We start from the raw sequence: 18937 nt of genomic DNA on the forward strand, positions 1-18937 counted from the left end.
ATGACTATTTATTTATGTTAATGATACATATTTAGAATAGACCATTTCTAGAATAAAATTTTTTTATTCCCATCCCTTGTTTAACCCCATTCCTCTAGTCTTTAACATTCAAAAACTTTCCAACTTTATCTAAAAGGATAAACTAATTCCATGTCTAATTTTCACATTCTGAACCTTCAACTCCATACTACACATAGAAACTTTAGACCCAGTGACATTTTAAAAATTCAAAAGCTATAAGGATCTTTAAAAATAAGTAGACCACGATGGAAGTAGATATGTCGCCTTCAGCTAATTGTGCCATTCTTTAAAAACTGCTTTTTGTAGAATATGCATTACAAACAGTATTTCTGCACTCTGCAGATGAGTAAATCTTGCCACCAAGACAGTGACAATTCTGGGCCAATTTAAATTGATCAAAACATCTAATCTCTCTGGGATAGTTAAATAGTATTTGAATGGGAATAACAACACTTCACACTATTAAGTATTCTATCCCATGATTTGGTTTTATTGCCAAGCAAAATCTTGCAAATACTATACAATGCATGCATTTATAATTTAAACACACAGAATATTATTAGACTGCACCAAGGTATCAGAAGGAGAAATTATGCTGCTAGCATATTGCCAAAATAATCAAAGAAATTCTGATGTCTGTTCAAAAAAGGCTCCAGGCAAATGAACATTTGGTTTCAAAGTTTTTGTGAGCAAATAGAGTATTTTTTTTGAGGGAAGGGAATCACACAAGCTATAAAGGGAATAGAACCAGACATTTGGACATGTAGTAAGGGTTGAGTCCTTGAAGAATAGGAATTATTAATTAATAGCCACTAGAGATGTGTCCTAAGGCCCTGTCGTGTTATTCAATGTCTGGCTGGTGGATATGTATGGGCCTTATGATGGAGAGTTGCCTGCACTACTAAATTTGGTAAGGCTCATCATTAGGTGTTGACATTGTCCACTAGAGGATTTTCCAACTTTGTAGTATCTGGCCAGAACATATACTTTACAGTCTTTGCCTTAATACTACTAATAATTGACATTCAGGGCATCTAAGTGGCACAGTGGATAGAGCACCAGCCTTGAAGTCAGGAAGACTTGAGTTCAAATCTTGTCTCCTACACTTAACATTTCCTAGCTGTGTAACCCTGAGCATGTTACTTAATCCCAATTACCTCAGCAAAAACAAAACAAAAAACCAAAAAACCTGGCATTCACATAGAACTTTCAATCATTCTCAGCATTTTAATTTGAATCCAGACATTCCTGACTCCAAATCCAGCACCTACTACACCATGATGAAGTATTGGCATTTGACTTTTGTGGAAAATACTGCTTAGGTGTCAAGGATACTTAAATAAATATAACTCTTCATACCAACATTTCTCAATGTCCTCAATGGCTCTTGACTGAGATTAATGACAGCAATTGATGTTAGAAGGATGTTCAGATTTACACTGAACTTTTCTGCAGGAATGACCCCCAACAAAAAAAGGAGGGAACATTATAGTATGATCAAAGCATTTCCCTCTTTGAAGGACAGAACCATTTATGGTCTCTTCCCTTTTGGGAGGAGGAGATTGAGAAGTAGTGACAAAAACCTGGCATATACTTGATATTAGATATTATTGTTTAATTAATCATGATGATTACTAGCTGTAATAACAAGTAATGATGATGCATGTTTATGGTAGGGAGAATATATGATCAATCAAAACATGTCAGATAGAATATGCCTAAGTTTTACTTAAAACCCTGGATGACGTAAGTCTAAAATGACCTCAGGGATTCCAGGCCCTGTTTATCTCAATAGAAAGAACATGTACAAGAGTCACACAGAAAGGAATGGGTTGCCATCTGCATTGTAAAGAGACCGTTGATTTGCGTATTTGGGTCTAATGGGAAGAAACAGACCAAAGTTATAGGGTTCAATGTAAATATTTCTTATTATGGCCTTTGTTGAACTCATGGAACTTGAATGTACATCAGGACCAGGAACAGCTCAGACAATTGTTCCTCTGGCAGGAAGATTTAGGCTATGCTGTGTGACATAGCATTTTAGCAGAGGGATTTGTAAATCTCTCTCCACTAGCTAATTTATATCCTATTTGCCAGCAGCAACATCCACTTATTTTCAGATGACAATAGCACCAGCTAATTAGCTTTTGTTTATATTTTGACTATTGAGAAATTTAAATTCTATTCATTTGGCCATGCCTAATAACAGCAGTAGAACCCTAACCTTTGAGCTAATTCTTTGAAGAATTAGATTTGAAGAATACAGCATTTCTTCTAATTTATGACACAAACTTATTTATAAATGAAAAGAGAATTGTAGATAAGATAGAGAAAAAAAGATATTACAAACTAGATAATTGGAAAATCTGATTATCATCTATCTAACTGCAAAAGTGGCAGATTACGTATGGAACAGATTAAATAATATGGTACAGAGGAAGAAATAATGAAATTGGAGTCACAGGTCCCAAGTTAGATTCTAGTATTACCTTAATGAAATCATTTAACCTCCTTAAACCTCAATTTCCTAATCTGTAAAATGAGGGTGTTGGAATACAAGGCTTTTATAAGGTCTCTTCCAGTTTCGTCAACAGGTAATTGTTAAACACTAAGCTCTGTGGATACAAAGAAAAGTAAAGACAGTCCCTGCTCTCAAGGATTTTACAGTCTAAATCTAAATCTATGATCCTATGATCTTTGATAAAATCATCTATAACAAGGTGATTTTTGAATATTTGTACACAATTCTACCCACGCTGATGAGTAGCCTTCATTGTAATCATTTGCCTTTTCAAAGATTCTACTCATAGAGATAATACTTTTAAAAAGTTTTTGCTTTATGATAAAATCTCTCATTCCATACAGAACTTGATAGCTCAGGAGAACCTCCAAAAGGAACATTTATCTATCATAAGCTCTCCTTTAGCCACCATTGTGCCTTGTTTGCTGGGGGAGAGAACTGGCTAGAAGATATGCTAAACTGCTGAATTACCACTCAAGTGTGGTATCACTTGCGGAAAAGAGAAACTTCCTTTTCTTCAAATTTCTAACCAAGGAGAATGGTAGCCACTGAGTAGCTTAGAATGACTGCTTATGTGTGGAGGTGCTGGCTTTTTTCTTTGGATTGCATAAGCCTTTCAAGGCTTTTAAGATTAGATTCAAGTGCATCATTTCGAAGACTGTTTTGGGGGGAGAATTCTTCTCCCTCCTTCATTTTCCTATATCTCACATTCCTCAGTTTCCTCATTTATATAATGAGGAAGTTGGACTAGGTGAACTCTAAGGTCCCTTAAAGTTTTGAATATATAATGCTATGATCATTCCCTTCTCTTCCTCTTCTTTCTAAATAAACAAGTAGAGAAACATGAATGGTGGGATTGTGCTAAGTGCTTGAATTTATATTAGAAAATTTTCAGTCCTTGGGAAGCTGGGAAAAATATGATCTATTTCCCTCAGAAGTAAATCTCTTCAAACTCACCATTATCAAGAGAAAAGGGAAAGAAAACATTAAAGAAATATACTAGTTTGCATTTTATATATTGACCTTGGGTTCCTCAAATATGTATGAATAAAATTTTGTTTAGATACTCAAAAAATTAAAGTGCTAGATTTGACATGCTTATCAGTGCCTAAATGTCTCATAAAACCTCTTCTGATTTACTTTTGGGGTCTGTGTATGAAGGAAAAATAGCACACAGAAACAGGGTTGAGAAAGCAACTCTCCAGAGACGATCTTTTTCCCACTGGACTGATTTCTAGCAGTATGTTCTGTTTCTAAGATAGTAGTACACTGACTGATGATAACTCAATTTTATACTTATAAAATGTCCATTTTTTAATAATCAGGAAAATTCAACAATGGTCAATTTCCTAAATTCTAAAAGAATTAAATACATGTAAAGGGTATAGAATGAATAGATTAATGACAAATATAGGCTTTTATCTCTTTGATGAATATCCAAGAGGTATCAAATCCTAGTCACATGGGGAATAAAAAATGAACAGATATTGACTGACATGTCTTTGTTCTTCCTTGTTTCACTACAGAACTCCACTGCTGAGTGTCCCAGAGTTAACACATTGTTAAGGTATAATAGGGAAATACACAAATTTGTCAAGAAAATACATAATTGCTACCTCCACATTCACATTGCCTGTAAGCATTTTGAAAATAAAATAATTACCTATTAAAAGCACAATAAAAGGATATGTACATACACAGGTATGCAAAAAATAGATTTTTGGCATGTGAAAAAACTGAATAAAACACTTTTATATACAAAGGAACAATAGTATATTTTAAACAGCTTTGCAAGGTTCTGCTTTAACATATAAAGGAAAAAAATAAATATGAACACCAGATAATAAAAAGCCATTGAGATAACAAACATCTCCAAGACTGAAAATTGTAAATATTTTCAAGTTGAAAAGAGATAGTGAAGGAATACAGTAAGTTGGTTCATCAGCCTGTGATATGGCAGTCCTTAGAATAAAGTCTTTAACTGAAATTTGCTCTTCAAGGGAAACTCCTGTCACATATAGCAGTGAGCTTTTTCACACCTGAAAAAAGAGAAAAGTTTCAATATTCTGCATGAACCTCTTTAAAGAATCAGTGTTATTTGATAATACTTTGTTCACAGAAATCAAGGTTGATTCCTTGATTAGTTTACTAGACCTTTTTACCTGGAGAAAGTAAAGATCTTTGAGGATACCATCTTTCTATGGAAAGAGTAAGTCAATGTAGAATTACAGAATTAAGAATTAGCTGGATTTTTATACTTAATGGATTATTGAATATATTAATTAATTGTTTAGATGAGTTTGAAGTCAATTTCCAGAATTTGCATGGTTTAGGTCATCTCACAAAACCCCTGTTCTGTTTGAATAAGGGATGGCTCATTATTTCACAATTTTAGTTTCCCAAAGGGTTTGAAAATGGAAAGAGGGTTGGGATACATTAAAGGAAAGGATACGACATGATTTGACAACATGTAAAATAAATTAATTACATTTCTCAAACTAATTTTCTGTGCTGTCAATGAAAAAAAATTTTTTTTGCTTTTGTTGATATTGTTAAATTCATCTTAAGAAGAAAATTAAAAAAAATATTAATCTGTTGTCAACCTAAACATCTGTTTTGTGTTAGAACTTGAATTTTATTTATGTATCTTATGCATGGCAACCATTTTATGAATCAATTATATTTTGTCATTCCTTAGTTTATTTTTTATTTTCAATATATCAGATTAGAATGAAGTTGGTAAATATTTAATAAAATACCTGAAAACATTATAGATAACATTACATCTTAAAACTGTCATGATTTCTGCTCCCTTTTCCTGCAGTCATTACCATGCTACCTCTTCTAGATAACAGAATGGCCAGTCAAGAGTGTTTTTATAGCCTCTAAGTATACAGTGCAATCATTAGATCAGGGTGACCTTTCCCTTCACTCCACTTGGGGCTGGGTGTTTTGTATTATGAAATACTGCTGTATCATACAATGGTGATTTTATGGCAATAATGCTGATGTGACCAAAGGTAGCTGGGGAAAAATAGAGATTAATAAAAATCCTCTGCTCTCCCAAAAGAGATTTGTTGTTTTTCAGTCATTTCAGTGGGAAGTGGTTTGTCATGTCATTCTTCAGCTTATTTTAACTGAGAGGAAACTGAGGCAAATGAAGTTGAGTGACTTATCTAGAGATGACCCCCCAAAATAGTAAATATTGTAGGAAAATGACTGTACTGTCAGACCTCTGCTGATTTTTCCTTTATTTATCTATCTATTTATTATTTTTTTTAACAGACTTATTTGTACTGGTTGGAGGGAATGTAGAAACCTTTTCCTGGTCACTGGGGTCACTGTTAGCTATAGCTTCAACAATAGACCTTTCAGTAAACCTCCTATAATCCTAGTGAATTCATTATTGTAGTCTATCTGACCATTATTTACAACCTATTGATGTGTTGCTTTGTAACTTACAAAAAAGTTGGCTTTTTTTCCTTCCTCCTTCCACTCCCCAACTCCCCAATAAAGAAGTAGCTAGTTGGTATGGAATGCTGGACTGGTGAAACCAAATGCAGCCTCAAACACTAAGTAGTTATGAAATCCTGGGCAATTATTTTCATCTCTGTTTATCTGATTTCTTCATCTATAAAATGGACACAATAGTACTTACTTCCCAGAATCATTGTGAGGATAAAGTGAGATATTATTTGTAAAGCACTATATAAATGCTGGGCAGTTTGGTGGCTTAGTGAATAGAGTCCTCATCTTGGAATCAGGAAGAGATTCTCCTTTGTGAGTTCAAATCTTAGACACTTACTAGTTGCTTGATAAAATGCCTAGGCTAGCTCTCTGGAGGGCCTCAGGATCAGTCAGAGTCAGGATCAGTCAAAGTCTTTTGGCACTTTAAAATAGTTTTTGATATCTTTTGCTTTTCCTCATTGCCTAGCTTTCCTTCTGTATGCTTTCTAAAATTTCCTTTTGAAATATAAATCATTAATATGAGGGACCATATGATGATCCCTCTTAGAGTGGTCCTTAGCCTAGTGTCCATTGATCTTCATGTGTCTATGATTTAAGAGGTCCAGGCATTTACTTTATTAAAAATTGATAATTATTTCAATACAATTGGTTTCTTTTGCAATTCTATGTGTTTTATTGTATGCATTAAAAACAATATCCTGAGATGGGACAGAGAATCTATGGTACAGAAAATGTTAAGGCCCCTTCTCTGGAGGGTGAAAGTCAGAGGCACATCACAGTCTATATTCTATTCATTTCTACAAAACTTCTAGTTCATATCTGTAAATTTCCAATATGTTCCAGTCTCTAGATGACATTTCATTTACAGTTGAAAGATTTGAAAGCAATTACTATTATCTAATCTTAAGAGAAAAGCAATTCTAGTGAAAATATTTTAAAGAAAACAACTAAAATGAGTTAAAAATTCAAATTTTGCAATGTCACATCCCTCCTCTAAAAGTTTCAAGTCTCCTCTGTTGCCCCAATGATGATAATGTTTTCCTATTGCCACTCATTTAAAGTCATGCATTATCTGGCTCTTACATACCTTTCTTTGCTGATTACATTTTACTCCTTTTCTCTCACTCTGTGTTCTAGCTAAACAGGCTTATTTGCTGTTTGTTCTATAAAACAGATCCAAAACCCATCTCCATTCCTTTCTATAGTCTGTCTCCCTAATGCCTTACTTCCTCCTTTTTATCTTGTAGAGCTTCCATCTTTCTGAAAAGCTCAGCTTAACTGTATCTCCTACATGTGGCCTGTTTCTCAAGGGAGTACTAGCAAATGTTTAATAGCGGATTTGGCAAAAAAAAAAAAAAAAAAAAAGAAACCCATAGCATACTTTTCAGTTTAAACTGTATCATTAACATTTTCTTCAACTCTTTCTCAAGTCTAGATACTCCTCAAAACAATAATTTTAGTCCTGATTTGTAGTATTTGTCAATTTCTGAGATATAAATGCTCACTGTTAAAATTTAAAAATCAGCTCTTGGGAGCTGGCTTTTGTACATCCCCACCTATTTTTTTTTCCTGCTCCACTGACCCCAAATTTTGGGCAGTTAAGTGGTACAGTGGATAAAATGTTGGGATTAGAGTTAGGAAGACTCATCTTCCTAAATTCAAATTTTACCTCAAGTACTTAGGTACATCCGAACAAGTCATTTAATCTTATTTACCTTAATTTCCTCATCTGTAAAATGAGCTGGACAAGGAAATTGTAAACTACTCTAATTTCTTTGCCAAAAAGATTCCAAATGAGTTCATGAAGAACAGACATCATTGAAAAACAACTAAACAAAGACCCCAAATTTACTTTGTATTTATTTCCTATTTACTAATATTTCTTTCCTCTTTGGCAAAGAAGTTCCTTGAGGGAAGGGTACATTTTGGTTTTGTCTTTATATAACATGATAGGTACCTATTAATTACTGGTCAAATTCAATTGAATTGTTGAATTGACTTGATAGATTGTAAAGTTGATTTTTCTTATTTCTAGCTGTGTCTTTCCCCTCCATGTACTCTTTGTATGTCAGAGAGTAATAAGAATGATAGTTTATTTTTATCTAAACTCTTCAGTTTTCAAAGAGCTTTCATAAACATCATCTTATCTTTTTCCTCTAAAAGAATAATCTCTTGAGAGTGGCAGGTATTATATTATTTTTGCCCCTTTTACAGAGATACAAAGGTATTGAATATTTTGTCCACAGATAGAGACCTAGTCTATGGTAGAGTCAGATTTAAAGCTCAGGTGTTCACATTCTGCTTCTTGACTTCTTTCTATTACAGGAAGGTCATTTTCAAGGAATATAATAAGGAGGGACCAATATCTGGCAGGATGCCTTCTAATGTTATTACTCAAAATACTCCTTGTATTCTATATACCCTTAGTAGTTAAATTTTTTTCTTTCAAATTTCTCTAATTTTTATCTAAATTTATCTAAAATTACCTAATAATTTATTAGCCATTTTAAAAATTCCATTAGATTGTAAGGTCTTTAAGAGTAGATACTGTCTTTCCTTTTTATATTTGTATTCTCAACCCTTAGCACAGCCCTTGGCATATAATAGGAACTTAATTATTTATTGATTAATTGATTGACAGTGCTTTAAGTCTTAAAAACATCTTTTATTCCTTTAAATAGTTATACAGGGGGCATTGTACTACATGTTGAAGGGGAAAAAAGGAAATAAAAGGTTTAGCAAAGATTCAATATCTGCCTTCATGGAGTTTATGGTCGAATGAAGCATAAAATTTCCAGCTCACTTCACTTTGCATCTGCAGCTCTCCTTGGCTTTAATTTCAGGTTGCAAGATATTCTCAGGATATCCCCAGGGCGGCTCTCCTTCTCAGATTCCATTTTTGTATTACTGTCTGTTATTAAATCGCAAGTTCCTTGAGGGAAGGAGCTACTTTTTTATTTGTGTAATCAGAGCCTAGCACAGTGCCTGACAGACTAGGCACTTAAAATGGTAATTGAATTGAAGAAGCCCCAATGATTATAATATATAATATGTGATATGCTTAATAGAGCAAATTGTGGTACCAAAACATTAGGTTCAAATACTACCTCCTAAGCAAGTCATTTAACTAGAGGGAAATGGCAAACCACTCCAATATGTTTGCCAAGAAAACCCCAAATGGAATTATGAAGAGTTAGACATGACTAAAATGATTTAACAATTAAAAAGATGCTTAATTTTTTTAATTAATGGATCTCTTGAATAAGTTTCCATCTTCTTTTACTAAGGCCAGTGCTTTAATAGATGTCTTAATAGAGTACTGTAATATGTTTCTGTCTCTCTACCCTCCAGTCCTCCAATTTGATTTTCACACAGCAACCATACTCCTTCCTTTGACATACTCCTAATCATGTCACTCTTTGTTCAAAAGTCTTCAGGGAACAATACTGAATAGAATTCAAGTTGTTTTTTTCTTGGAATTTTAAAGTTTTCCACAAACTGATCCCATCTTACCTTATCCCCATTTTCCTGGGATACTCTATGTGTCTTGGACGTGACCTCTATTTTCCTGACTATGTACATTAGTCTACACTGTTCTCTATGACTGAAATGTTTGTACTCTTCTGTCTTCACTTGCTGGATACCTATCCATCTTTTAAAGGCCATCTCAATGATTACTTATACCACAAATCCTTTCTTGATCTCTCTTGCCATTAATAATTCTCCCACTCAATGTTTGGTGTGGATTCTCAAAATACATCGTTGGGTTAATGGAGAAGTGTCCCAAGCTAGAAATGCAGTCAAAGCTATTTTCTGAAAGTCTTCTAGTCACAAACTTAGCCTTTATGGAAACACACTGATCTTTTGAAATGAGGACAAAGATAGGGGGACAAGAGAGAGGAAATTTAAGGGATGATAGCATTTAATACCAGATACTTGGTTCAGAATCACACAGATACACAATTTGATCTAATTGTTTCCTTCTGGTTAAAGTTCCATGGAGGAAATCTGCCCAAATCACAGGGACTAGAAACATATTTAGCTATTACAGAAAGATAATTCAACAAGAATAGGCATTAAAGACATCTCTATTTGATTCAGTTGAATGAACCTACCCTGTCTTAGTTACCCATCACGGTCCACCAGTCAAACATCACAGCTTAACTAGAATTTCTCATAGCTATTTTGTACTCACTCAGACAATAAGGAAATGACATTAACAGTGTAACCCTTTTACTCTCATAAGATAATCAAGTCTTGAGGAAAAAACTAGCTTATCTTGCATGGGAGGAGAGGTTAGAATATCACTGTCACAAGGATATAGGGTGTTCCACAAGTCTTAGTTCATTTTTAGTCCTAAAACCAAAGAGCGTTTGCTGTGGCCAATGATGGCATAGGCTATGCATTTTTTAATTTTTGTATTCCAGTACCTATCTTAGTGTTTTGAACATTTTAAGCGCCTAACAAATGCCCCTGCTCTGACATGGATATTTAATAGTATCCAGGAAATTATCTAGAAGAGTCAACAAAGCACAGTGGAAGGATAATTGGTCTTGAAATCAGAAAACCTGAGTTGGAAATCCTAGATCTGATGATTGGTAGCTACATCTTCACTTTCTTAAACTATAAAATGGGGATTTGTACTTTCATTATCTCCCTTGTAGGGTTTTTATTGTTGTTATTGTTAGGAAAAGTACTTTATTGATGCTAAAAAAAACATGTCAATGTGTAGATTTCTATGATTATTAATCACATTCCTTATATAATTTCTTTCAAAGGATTGGGGAAAGAAAAGCATGATATAAACTCTAAAAGCACTAGGTAATTGTTACAGTTATCCTCATATTTATTATAGTCATCCTGGGAACTTCAGTTTGTGGGAATCTAACAGTATAGATGAGTATGAGATGAGTATAGATGAGTATAATTATATATGACTATTAGTTGGATTCAGAGCAACACTCCTGTAAGATACCTCCATAAAGAAACAGACTGAAAAAGGATGTTACACAACTAGTTTTCCATATCTGAATTAGGATTTGAACTGAGCGCTTTCTGATTCCAAGGCTAATGCTTTTTCTATTGTAACGCCCCATCATCTCATTTCTTCTGTCTTATTTCTGAGTAGCATGAGGGACCATGTTAATGAGGAAGAAGAAGAGCTATGCGATTGCTCCTCTTCTATGTCATATTAGACAGACTTTTCTTGTGTTAGTTCTGCTTATATATGAGACATTGTCATTACTGTTGAGTCATTTCTGTTATGTCTAACTCTGTGATCCCATTTGGATTTGTTTGTTTTTTGCAAAGATACTAGTGTGATTTTCTATTTCCTTCTCCAGATTATTTTCTAGATAAGGAACTAAGGCAGACAGGGTTAAGTGACTTGCCCAGGGTTACATAACAAGGAAGAGTATGAAGCAGCCATGAGGAGTTCTAGTTAAGGTAAATTGTTTGGCTGGTAGAGTAAAAAGCTCATTTCTTTTTGACTTCTAAGCCAGGCACTCTATCCATTGCTCCACCTCACTGCCCAACCTTATGGAACTTGGACAGATGACTAAATTTTTCTGGTTCATATTTCCTTATCTGTAAAATGACAGGGTAGGAATAGAAGACCTAGTTGCAAAGTCTTTCCAATTATAAGTCCTTCGATCTTATGATCCCAGAGCACAGTTTTTAGGGAGGAAGTACATGGAAAACAGCAATATATATACATATAAATTTTTATTATGATACAAATATTATCTATGTCACAGGGCTATTGTTGCCTTTATATAAGATAATATATATGAATAAGTGATATAAATATACTGTTATTTCTAATAAGAAAGCCACTTGAATCATCTCTAGAAACAGCACTCAAAAGGTGCTGTAATATATTATCATACTGCACTGTTCTTGATAGGTGACCTGGTATTCCACAGGTTATATAGAAGGATTTCCAAAACAACCTCAAAAAAAGTCATTCTCTTGACCTTCTTTGTTTCTGAAAGTTTTGTAAAGAAAAATAGGGCTTGAACATATCATTGACACAATCCATTAGCTTTTTAAATTTATAATGGTCTCAAAAAAAACCCAAAACCCAACAACAACAAATAAACCAACAAGCCTAAATTGCAGCAGGCTAATGATAATGGATAATAATGAAAATCACAGCAATTGGAATGAAAGCAGGAAACTTACATTTTTATTGGCCCAGGTGTGGAGAAGACTCATCAGCTTGTCAATTTTTATTTTTTCCTTGAGCAGACTGCTCATCTAAGGAACAAAAGATATGTTTTGATCTATGAGCTCAGACAGTGAATGAGAACAGGAATAGAGTTTCACAGCCTACTTTTTCAAAGAGAACCCAATTTCCTTGCTAGAATGTCAGCACAGACACAGCTAGCCTCCCACTTCAGTTCAGTGGGTGTCCACCCAGTTTTTAAAGTTTCTTTGTTTGCTATTTGTATGTTCTATTTCCACTAAAAAAAGAACATTGGGTCAGTATGGAATAGTGGAAATAAGATTGGATTTGGAGTCAGGAGGATTGGGTGAATATCCTACCTCTTCTATTTTTTTACCTGCATGAATCTGAACAAATTATTCAACTTCTCTGGGCCTCAATTTAATTCTCTTTAGCATCTCTGATGAGATCATTCTCTTATGTCACATTGAAGATTGGATCAAAGAGGGACTGAGTATTCTCAGTCTTTTGATTGACTATCTTCTTGATACTCATGAGCCCCCACCAATTTGCTTCCCTTAGTAGACTTCGTTCTTAGCAAACATATTTATTCAAATAGCACAAAAAGAACAGTAGTTACAAAACACTTTACACATAGTCTGTAGCCCATTTTGTCACTAATATATATGAAGTATACAAGAAGAAGAGTGGTTATGAACTTCCAACGCATGTAGGTAATATACCTTGTCAAAGCAACTCACAGTTCTAAAATTGCAAGACCTCGATGCCCTTTATTTCTCTAAGGGTTCCTTTAGAAATACTCTGGGAGACATTTTTGAGTTGTTTGGTTGCTGTTAGGCTTATTATAGAGCAAAGTGTTTAAGATGAATTGTTAGTAGGCTTAGGTTAAGCAAGTCACTTAATGGCTATTATATCAGATCAGGCAGATTGTTTGGCCTCTGTTGTTTGGCCACTGGTTTCTTTATAGAATGCGATGATTTCTAATGGTTGGGTAAATTAACTGAATTCCCTGGAATGGCTCTTTTCTTGGGTGGGTATGGTTTTTCACTATCTCTAAAGTCTGCCTTGGCTGGTTGCTATAGTATTCTTTTCAGAAAGTGTTACAGTAATCTTTTTGGCAAGAGAAAATGACCCTTAATCAAGGATTGTCAAAAGTCTTTCCTTTTAGTCTCCTGAATCAAAACTTTAATTATGAGGCCTAGTTCCTCTAGGTTAGAAGAAGAAGTCTAATCTCTCCCATTAACAATTCTTCATGGGACAACTAGGTGACAAAGTGGATAGAATGCTAGGCTTGGAATCACCTTTATGAATTCAAGTTTGGTCTCAAATATCTATTGGCTATGTGGTCCTGACTAAATCACTTAACTGTGTTTGCATCAGTTTCCTTATCTGTAAAAAGATCTGGAAAAGGAAATGGTAAACCACTCCAGTATCTTTGCCAAGAAAACTCCAAATGGGAAGTCAGATATGACTAAAAACTTATTGAACACACACACACACACACACACACATACACACACACACACACACACACACACACATACACACACCATTCAGAGATGGCTTCCCACAGGGAGGGCCTTCATCATTCCTTATTGTGCTCAGTCTAATATATTACAGATCTTTTATTTTTTAAGTTATGGCAATAACATTTTTTTTTTTTTTATTTTTTAAGTTATGGAATAACATTTTGGCATCTAAAAGGCTTTCCATTTACATTTCAGCATCTGTTTTTCCCATTTTATAGTTTTGCTTAATCTCAAAGGGGGCATTATTATGTTTCTTTAAGATGACGGCCATTCCATTAGTTGGGGAATGACTGAATGGTATAAGAATATTAGGGAATATTATTGTTTTAAAAAATTGATCAGCAGGATGTTTTCAGAAAGGCCTGGAGAGACTTACACAAACTGATAGTAAGTGAAGTGAGTGAAGCCAAGAGAACATTGTACACAGCAACAAAATTATGTGATGATCAATACTGATGGATATAGCTTTTTTCAACAATGAGGTGATTCAGGCCAATTCCAATAGATTTGTGATGAAGAGAGCCTTCTGCACCCAGGAAGAGGACTGTGGGACTAAATGTGGATCACAACATAGTATTTTCACCTTTTTTTGCTGTTGTTTGCTTGCTTTTTTTTTCCTTTTTGATTTCATTTTTTATTTGTGCAGCATGATAAATATGGATATACGTATAGGAGAACTGCAGTGTTTAACTTATATTGGATTACTTACTATCTCTGGGGGAGAGAAGGAGAAAAAATTGGCATACAAGGTTTTACAAGGGTGAATGTTTAAAACTGTTAGGTTCTTATTAAGTGCTAAGTCGGTACTTAACAATTCTCTAGTTCACATCTTTAGTTCACACTTTTAAAAGGAGTTTACACAACCTTTAAAAGGAACAAGTTCATTGGTTGAAGTATTTCCCACAAGCCCATTCTCTGGGAGGATAAAAGAAGGCAACATTGGGCCTGAACAAGCAGTCTGGATTGGGGAAGGACAAGAGCTGGAGGAGATTCAGAGCAAGGATTCAGGAAAAAGAAGAGGAGGCTGTCTGCAGGCTCCAGAAGCCTCCCAAGAAACGTGCACACAGAGTAAAGGATTCACAGAGAAAAGAAACCTCCTCCCAGAGAACGATTAATAATTGAGAGACATCAGGACATTACAATTTGACGCCCAACGTGGGCAAGGACTTATTCTGAGCCCTTCAGAGGAGCTAGCCTGGACCTTTACAGAAAACTATCTTTGAATATGTTTTGAAAATAAAAGTAAAAGGCTATTATTAAAAAGCAGAAAGAAAAAAAGAAAAAAAATAGAGGATCACTTGTCCACATGTGGGTCTGCAAGTACAAAAAAAAAAAAAAGATGGGATGCCTACATATTGGCTCTAAGGATATTTTTCTCCCTATCATCTGTGAAAATAGAATCAATTAGACTTCCGTGACTGTGAAATGATTTTATTTTTAGACCAGAGCCATGATTTCACTAGAAAAATAAAGAAGCAATTATCATCAGTATAAGTCAGCACCAGTTATTGTAACAGTTATTGTAACAGAAAGATTCCTGGGGCACTGAGAGGTTAAGGGATTTTCAGAAAATGATTTGAATCCAGGTCTTCCTCATTCTGAAGTTAGCTCTTCATCCATTATGCCATACTTCCTACCAACAAGAAGACAATAGCTCCTCTGTGAAGCAGCTTTGCTCATAAATAGATCTTTTTCTTTTTCCAGTCAAATCCCCTAGATTTTGAGTCTATTGTGGGAAAGCTATCAAAGGCTTCTCAGTTCAATTAGAAACACTATGGAGTAGGAGGTAGGTGGTTTGTTTTCCAGTCGTGTATTTCATACTATTTATGTGGCCTAAGGCAAGTTTCTCAAAGTTTCTCAATGCCTCAGTTTCCTAATTTGACTCCAGGGCCAGTGGTCAATATATTGTACAACCTCGCTGCCATTTCAAGGCAATTCTTTAAAACAATGAGTTGTAGAGAGTATAGCAAAATGGATTAGTAGATGGCATTACATTGCCAGGAATTTCCTCTATCAATGACATACAAATTTATCCCCTAATTCCATTATTAACTTCAGTATTAAGATGATCATGAACTCGTAGGCCAAGCTGAACAACAAGGAGATGCCTGAGCCCAAAGGTACTATAACTTTGATGAAGCATAGAAGGGATATGAAGAGACATCATGAAAAGTGAGTGTCCCATAACCAGGAACAACATAAACCCTAATCTAGACGATGGGAGTTTGTCTGGTATCTGACATTTCTATAGGTAATTAATTAATCCCATGTCACCCATATCATTTAAAGATCCTGAAAAACCCACATTAATCGCCTGGGAGAAAAGCAATAATGCTCACATGGCAACCTGGAAAATCTTTGCCACTTAAAATAACTAAATCTTTATTTCACCATGTCAGAAAACAATCTTTTGTTCCCTCCCACTGAAATCATCTGTTTCCTGAAGTATAGCAACTAGGACAAAGAGGGAAAGACAAGTAATGCACCTTGTTGGCCCATCGACCCATCCCTTTGGGTAAGGCAATGAGGGCCCAATTGAGAAGGGAGAAAGCAAATTAATGGGAATGGATTTTTGTCTACTGGGTGACAATTCTATGGAAGGAATCAGTATTTGAATCTAAATGCATAATTTCTATGAAAATAATTAGATAATGATGATGAGGATGAGGATGGCAATTATTATTTCCCTTTGAGCAAACAGCACATTTTAAGTATTTTAAATTGTTTTCTCAGTTATCTTTTTTTCTGTTCATGATAAAGCAAGAGATTATTGGCATTAACTTTTTGAAATTTTTAGGAAGAATTATATAACAAAATTCATTATGGCAGGCATATTTTAGGGAACCTTTTAATAAGCAAAAATACTTGCAGTGGAGTCTGTGGTTTTGTGTTCAACTCATGCCAGTGATGGTCACTATATGTACAATCCTAGCCAAGCCATTTAGTTTCACGGATCTCAGTTTTTCATCTTTAAATGAAGGGCTTAGGGAACAGCAAGGTGGCACAGTAGGTAGAGAAGTCCTGGGGTCAAGAGGGCCCAAGTTCAAATCAAATAAGTCACTTGACCCCAATTACCTCAAAAAAAAAAAAAAAAAAATGAAGGGCTTGGATTACATGGCTTCTGATGCTCCAGAGGTGTGTTAGAACTAGCTAAAATGACTGGTGGACAGGTTGTTAAATATTCAATGTGAGAATTTACTCCTTGGAAATCAGTAAATGGTATAATTCATAAATAGTATAATTAAAGGCTTGATTTATTATTTAGAAGTGTCAAACATGTAGCCAATGGGTCACAGATCCTGAAAGGGCCTGAAGCAAACTATCATTGGGAGAGATTCTCATATAAAGGAGACATGTAAAAAAGAGCTTTCATAGTAGAGGGAAAAATGGGAGTGTGGCAGGTGCTGCTTAAATCTCACTCTCATTAGAATTGATTCAAAGAGGGAACCCTCCCCCCAACACATTCAATTAGATGTAGAAATCTATACAATAGAGATACAGAAGAGGAAGGGGATAAAAGATATTTGTGAGAATTGGAAGCATAACAAAGAAGGATGATAAGGGAAGACAATGGTCAAAAGTAAGCAGACTTTTAAGGAAAACCAGTATAAAAAGAAAAAGAGGAGAAAAAGGAGAAAACAGGATGGAGGAAAATATGCAGTTAATAATCATAACTGTGGATATGAATAGGATGAGCTAATCCATAGGATGTAAATGGATAGCAGAATAGATTGGCAATCAGAATCCAACAATTTGTACAAGAAATACACTTGGGAATGAAACACACAAGAGAGAATTGAATTGATGGTCTGGAGCAGAATTTATTAAGCTCAGTTAAAATAAAGAGGGTAGGAATAGGAAGTGAGATCTCAGACAAAACAAAAAAAAAAAAAAATAGACTTACTTGAAAGAGATAATCAGGTAAACTACATTTGCTAAAAGATAGCATAGGCAATGAAGTAATGCCAAAACATTTTAAAGCAAGTTTCTCTGATAAATTCCTGACTTCTCAAATATATAGTGAATCATATTTATAAAAATAAAAACTATTCCTCAATTGATAAATTGTGAAAGAATATGAACAGACAATTTTCAGAGGAGGAAATCAAACCTTATAATGAAATTTAATAATGCTCTAAATCCCTGCTAGTTAGACAAAGGCAAATTAAAACAGAGCTGACACCTCACACCTATTAAAAATGCAAGTAGTGGAAGGATTAAGGATAAATAGATACATTAATGAACTATTGGTGAAATAGTCCAACCATTTTGGAGAGCAATCTGGAACTATGCTCAAAGGGGTATAAAATTGTGTATATTCCTTGTGCATACCCAGAAATACTAATACTAGGTCTCTACCCCAATGAAATTAAAGAAAAAGATGAAGGACCTATATATGTAAAAATATTTCTATTTTTGTGGTGACAAAGAATCCCAAGCCAAGAGGATGATCATCATTTGAAGAATAAATAAAGAAGTTGTGGCAAATGATTATGATGGAGTACTACCATATTATAAGAAATGGAAAGAAGGGTGGTTTCAGGAAAAAAGCAAAACAAAACAAAACCACATGACAAGACCTACATGAACCAATGCAAAGTGGAATAAGAAGAACTGGGGGTGATGGGAATCTGACAAGGGAAACTGAGACTGGAAACCCCAAAAAGAGTCATTTCTCATGTTATCGTGACCTAGAAGCCAGCCCAACCCCACCTCTGTTAAGTACCACTAATTTACCTTTCTATAGAGTTCAGCAGACACCACCCAAGTTTTCTGTAGAGCTGAACTAAAGCTAAGTAGTTAAGTACCCCTACTTAATTATCAATAGAACTGAATTCACCTTAAGTACCTCCACTTAAGCTCTATACAATTTGAACTATCACTAATCAAACTTTCTATATCCTTACTGAAGCCTATTCAAACCCAATAGCTCTGTATTGTCTCAAATCATATACAGTGGGAAGAATGGGAGGATGAGCAGAACAGACAGAACTCTAATTCCATCAAAGAGTTCTGCTCCATTTGAGATCTCTTGATGATTTATAATAAACTTAAACTTCTAATTTTACTTATAATTTAGTAAATTCTTTTACTTCACCCGAGCCTTGTCTCATCAAAAGCCTGCACATCCCCAACAGGAGGTCATTTTGTACAATAATAGCAACTATGATGATCATCTATGAAAGTACTCATAATGGGAAAAAAATGCTA

At 34.7% G+C, this 18937-nt stretch overlaps 1 protein-coding gene across 4 annotated transcripts in view; it reads right to left on the minus strand.

Moving 5' to 3' along the window:
- Window positions 1-493: 493 nt before the first annotated feature.
- Window positions 494-18937, minus strand: part of EMCN (endomucin) — a 149445-nt gene continuing 131001 nt past the window's right edge. For all 4 annotated transcript variants that reach the window (XM_074276734.1, XM_074276736.1, XM_074276735.1 and 1 more), the window contains 2 exons: window positions 12194-12268; window positions 494-4581 (listed from right to left, as the gene is read on the minus strand). In XM_074276734.1, coding sequence (XP_074132835.1) covers window positions 12234-12268 — 35 coding nt within the window. In that variant the 3' untranslated portion in view covers window positions 494-4581; window positions 12194-12233. The remainder of the gene's footprint in view (window positions 4582-12193; window positions 12269-18937) is intronic.

The sequence above is a fragment of the Sminthopsis crassicaudata genome, chromosome 6 (assembly GCF_048593235.1).
Source record: "Sminthopsis crassicaudata isolate SCR6 chromosome 6, ASM4859323v1, whole genome shotgun sequence".
Classification (NCBI taxonomy): domain Eukaryota; kingdom Metazoa; phylum Chordata; class Mammalia; order Dasyuromorphia; family Dasyuridae; genus Sminthopsis; species Sminthopsis crassicaudata.